Source organism: Lolium perenne, chromosome 7 (assembly GCF_019359855.2).
Source record: "Lolium perenne isolate Kyuss_39 chromosome 7, Kyuss_2.0, whole genome shotgun sequence".
Classification (NCBI taxonomy): domain Eukaryota; kingdom Viridiplantae; phylum Streptophyta; class Magnoliopsida; order Poales; family Poaceae; genus Lolium; species Lolium perenne.
Genome location: NC_067250.2, coordinates 231,733,462 through 231,737,661, shown reverse-complemented (window position 1 = coordinate 231,737,661; position 4,200 = coordinate 231,733,462). Strand labels below are relative to the sequence as shown.

Below are 4,200 nucleotides of genomic sequence, written 5' to 3'. Positions count from 1 at the left end.
GCCGTCCTAGCTCAGTGGTAGAGCGCGTGGCTTTTAACCACGTGGCCGTGGGTTCGATCCCCACGGACGGCGTAGTCTCTAGTAATTTTTGGTATATGCTTATTTTTCATACATTAGTGTGTAGCTCTACATAATTCTTGTCGTGGTTTACACATAGGCATTTCATGAGCAGGCTAGAGAAGTGAAAAAAATACTCCGTAGGAAAATACATCCATGCTTACTTCAAAAAAAAAAGGAAAAAATCCGAATACTTTTGGGAGCCAAAGATGATTAAGTATTGTACTTGTATATAAATATTTTGGCTCGAAATAATTTCCATGGTATTCTGGGAAAAAAATAGACAAAATCAAACAAGCCCCATGTTTATGATTCACGCTATATTTGTCATAAATTTATTTTTTCAGATTGTACATAACTCTTTAGCTCTACATAAATAATACTCCAGATGTAGGAAAATACATCCATGATTAGTTCAAAAAAAGGGCAAAAAATTCAAAATTATTTTGGCAGCCAAAGATGATTAAGTACTGTACTCGTATAAAAATGTTTTGGCTCGAAATAATTTACATGGTATTTTGGGGGGAAAATAGACAAAATCAAAAAGGCGAATGTTTATGTACTATTCACGCCATATTTATCATAAAGTTGCCTTTTTTGCCTAGAATGTTATGGGATCATTTCGAGCCCAAAGATTTTTATACGAGTACAATACTTAATCATCTTTTGTCAGAAGGATTCAAATATGTTTTCAATACTTGAAATTACCACGAATTTTGGACTTTATGGAATTCCAAAAAATATATACAAAGAGGAAAGGAAGAAACATAGTAAAAAAAAAAAGGACGTACCCAGTGCTGAGAGCTCCCGCACTGTGCGGGGTCTGGGGAAGGTGTTAGTGGCAAGCCTTACCCTCACGAAGTGCAATGTGAGGAGACCGCGACTCGAACCTGGGACCTCTCGGTCACAGGAAAGGAAGAAACATAGTGTGAACCATAAATGAGTCTGGAATGGACGATCTGCATAACAAGAGATCACCTTTGGGGAGTTGGACAAGCATCCACATGGTTAGTAGGAAGCATCCACAAGGAGCTATGTGCATGTCAGGGGGGCACCCCCCCTTACCCCAGCCACTGCACATGGTTAGTAGGTTTTGCAACTTGCAAAACCTGACCTACTACACATCACAGCACATCACGTGGCAAGTATCACATATATATCAGCAAAATACATGTATATACTGAATACCAAAACACTCACATAATGGCAGAATCAAGCCACCACCAAACATGTAACATGTTCATAATCATGTGACGCACGTACAGAAATAGACTACCACACCCTTTACCTAAATCCTCACCATGCCCTCGCACTCTCATAGCTAACTCTAATACTCTACTGATACAATCTGAATACAGATTAGAAGAGCCTGTATGGAGAGGAAACGTCCAATGGGTGGATGAGGTAGGTGAGCACAAGGGCCACCAGCATCAGCACGTAGGCGATCCCCTGGTCAATCGTTGTGCCTGCAACAGAACAGAGATGCAGGCATCAGTCTATTTGCATTTGATCAGCTGGTGAACCAAGAGGCATGAAAATAACAGTTTGGTCACACAAACATTTACATGGTCTTGGTGAACGATAACCCGAGAGAGGGAATGAATTTTGGAGTATGCCTGAAAAGGGAGCTGCAGCATCCTTATGGTTTGAACTCTCATGCGATTTATCAAAGGATAATATATTTGAGTTCAACTTTCATTTGCCCATTGACTGATGGCAAGAGCTCCAATCCAGTGGATTTCTAAATTTTCAGTTCTCATGATTGTCACTCCCAAGCAAGTAGAACAAAAAAAAATGTGTGCGTCAAAACCTGAAGACCTCAAATGTATGCACACATTTACTTGCAGAATTTCAAATCGCTTTCAGGAAAGAAAGCATAACACTCGACACGCTTGCAGTAGAAGTCTAAACCATGAGCTGACACCTGCCAGGTATCATGCATTTCAGTGGAAGCTACTCAAGGAAACGGACTGAGCTAAGTACGGGCGAAAGAGAAGTGCAAACCAACTCAGCTAGTACACCAGAAGGGAGGAAAGCTAGGTTCTCGACAGATGGACCAGCAGAAACCCCTCTTATGTGGTTATCAATCGTTTGAAGCATATGTGCCCATCAGTAAAATGTCGTTTCACGCACTTATATATATCTTGCAGTACGAAGGATTCCTTAAATATTCCTTCTCATAATTGTAACTCGGAATAAATTGCATCAAGCATGTGTTAGTAAACACTTGGCAAGTACAAAACAAGTCCCAAAGAACCTGATTGAGACAGCTCCCCGTCACGAGCGTACTGATAGAACTGAACTTTTCTCAGTCAAGTAAGGCATAAATCACATTGATCTTGCACAACCGAAGAAGCAACAAAATGAAGCGCAAAACAGGGCTATGACTTTGTGAACGGACGTCTACGTCTCCAACAAATTGACATGTGCAAGTACCACGGTACAAGTACAGGAGATGTGAATTGGCAAGCATGATTAGAACCGTACGAGTCCTCCGAAACCATCAAAGCTGAGATGGGCGGGTATGCAGTGCGAGGAATTTTAGGGAAGTGCTTTAGGTGGAACTTTGAAGTGGAAACATGACGAAGACAGAATAGCGCGCTCTGTGATTTAGCAGAACTTTTTTTTATCGGCGTGATACACTGATAGTGCTGCTGCTGCTGCTGCTGCTTGGCGAGATGACCCGAAACAGCCCTGCTGAAGAACAGTCGGGAGGAATTTCTGGATCGTCTACGAAATGTGTGTGATTTCGCAACCGAGGAAAAGTAAAACAGCTTTACGTTATACATACACTACCGGGGCGGGGAGGCTGCCAAGAAGGCGGACATCGATGGCTAAATCAACTGTTCCTTCTGAACTCTGAAGTCTATACTGTCAGGAACGAGACGGTTTATTCAGGGAACGAAATGAAGATGCAAAACGGGTGGCAGTGAAAGCGAGTCGCCCGGGGCCCACGCACCAGCCAACAACGGAAAAACGCAAGCCATCAATCAAGAAGACTCAAGAGAGAAAAACAGGGCGTTGTCGGTTTCTCACCGTCGCTGGAGGGCGCTGGCGCGGGCGGCTGCACGGCGGCGGCGGCGGAGGCCGGCATTGCGATGCCCACCACCAGCGCGGCCACCGCCACCAGGCCCACGGAGGTCCACGCCGCCGCCATTTCTCCCTGGCCGCTCTCCTCTGAACTTCTTCGTCCTCTGCTGCTGCCCGTAGCTCGCCTCTTGATTTCTCGCCTCCTCTCCGGCCACCGCGAAGAAGGCAAGACAAGAGCACCGCCGGAGGCGAGCAAAGCAAGGAATCGCGCGAGCCCTGCCTCTCGCTCTCTCGCTCAGATTCCGGGCTCGGGAATGCAGCCAACGCGCGCGCGGCGCCTATATACGACACGAGCACGGCAAAATGGTAACCGAGGCGAGCATTATTACTAACCGAAAAAAATAAAATAGGTGGCTCTTCGTAACTTTCAGTGACACGTGGGCCCGATCTAAGGGCATGTACAATGGTTTAGATAGGTGTGTCTGTAATAGCACTCCATATCATATATAGACAGTAGTATAGACAGTGTCTACAGTAGTCTGTCTGTAAGCTATCTATTTTTAGTCATAACCATGTGTAAGTATAAGTTATAGACACCCTCCATACAACAACAAAAATGCTGTAAGTTCGCCTGTAAGAAAGCCTACAGCTGCTCTTCAGAATTTACAGACAACCTTCCTCTCTCTCCTCATTCTCTTTCCTCCACATCACCAAAATAACCTATAACTACCCCTTACAGACAGCTGAGTCATCACCATTGTACATGCCCTAAGGTTTCGGGGCCACCTGCAGCGGAGGATCTCTGTGCGCGGGATTCGTGGGGACAGATTTGCCAGGCCCCGTCCACCCGCGGGAGGTACCCGGGCATATACCCGACACTCAATGACAGGTGGGGCACCTACAGTGAACTAGTCATCGAATAAGCGGTCACAGACAGAGAGACGTGGGCAGTATTCGCGGTGGCATGTGAAAACTGCAGCTCGTGCGAGGGGGCCATGTTTTCCTTTCGCCGGACGCTGCCCCACGCCTCGTGCCAGGCTGTGGCCGATACAGCAACTTGTTTGTTACCCCAGTACCAGTGGTGTACTGTAACTGACAGGGCCCCACGATGGC

General features: G+C 45.8%; 1 protein-coding gene and 1 non-coding gene across 2 annotated transcripts; one reads left to right on the top strand and one right to left on the bottom strand.

The window, feature by feature from the left end:
• Positions 1–72, top strand: TRNAK-UUU (transfer RNA lysine (anticodon UUU)). The gene has a single exon. It is a non-coding gene; the product is annotated as a tRNA-Lys (tRNA).
• A 1,163-nt stretch (positions 73–1,235) lies between these two features.
• On the bottom strand, positions 1,236–3,416 carry LOC127313925 (arabinogalactan protein 20). Its single transcript, XM_051344409.2, has 2 exons — positions 3,094–3,416; positions 1,236–1,523 (listed from the first exon to the last, which is right to left on the bottom strand). The coding sequence occupies exons 1-2, from the start codon at positions 3,212–3,214 to the stop codon at positions 1,417–1,419; spliced, it is 228 nt and encodes a 75-aa protein (XP_051200369.1). The 5' UTR covers positions 3,215–3,416; the 3' UTR covers positions 1,236–1,416.
• Positions 3,417–4,200: the final 784 nt, after the last annotated feature.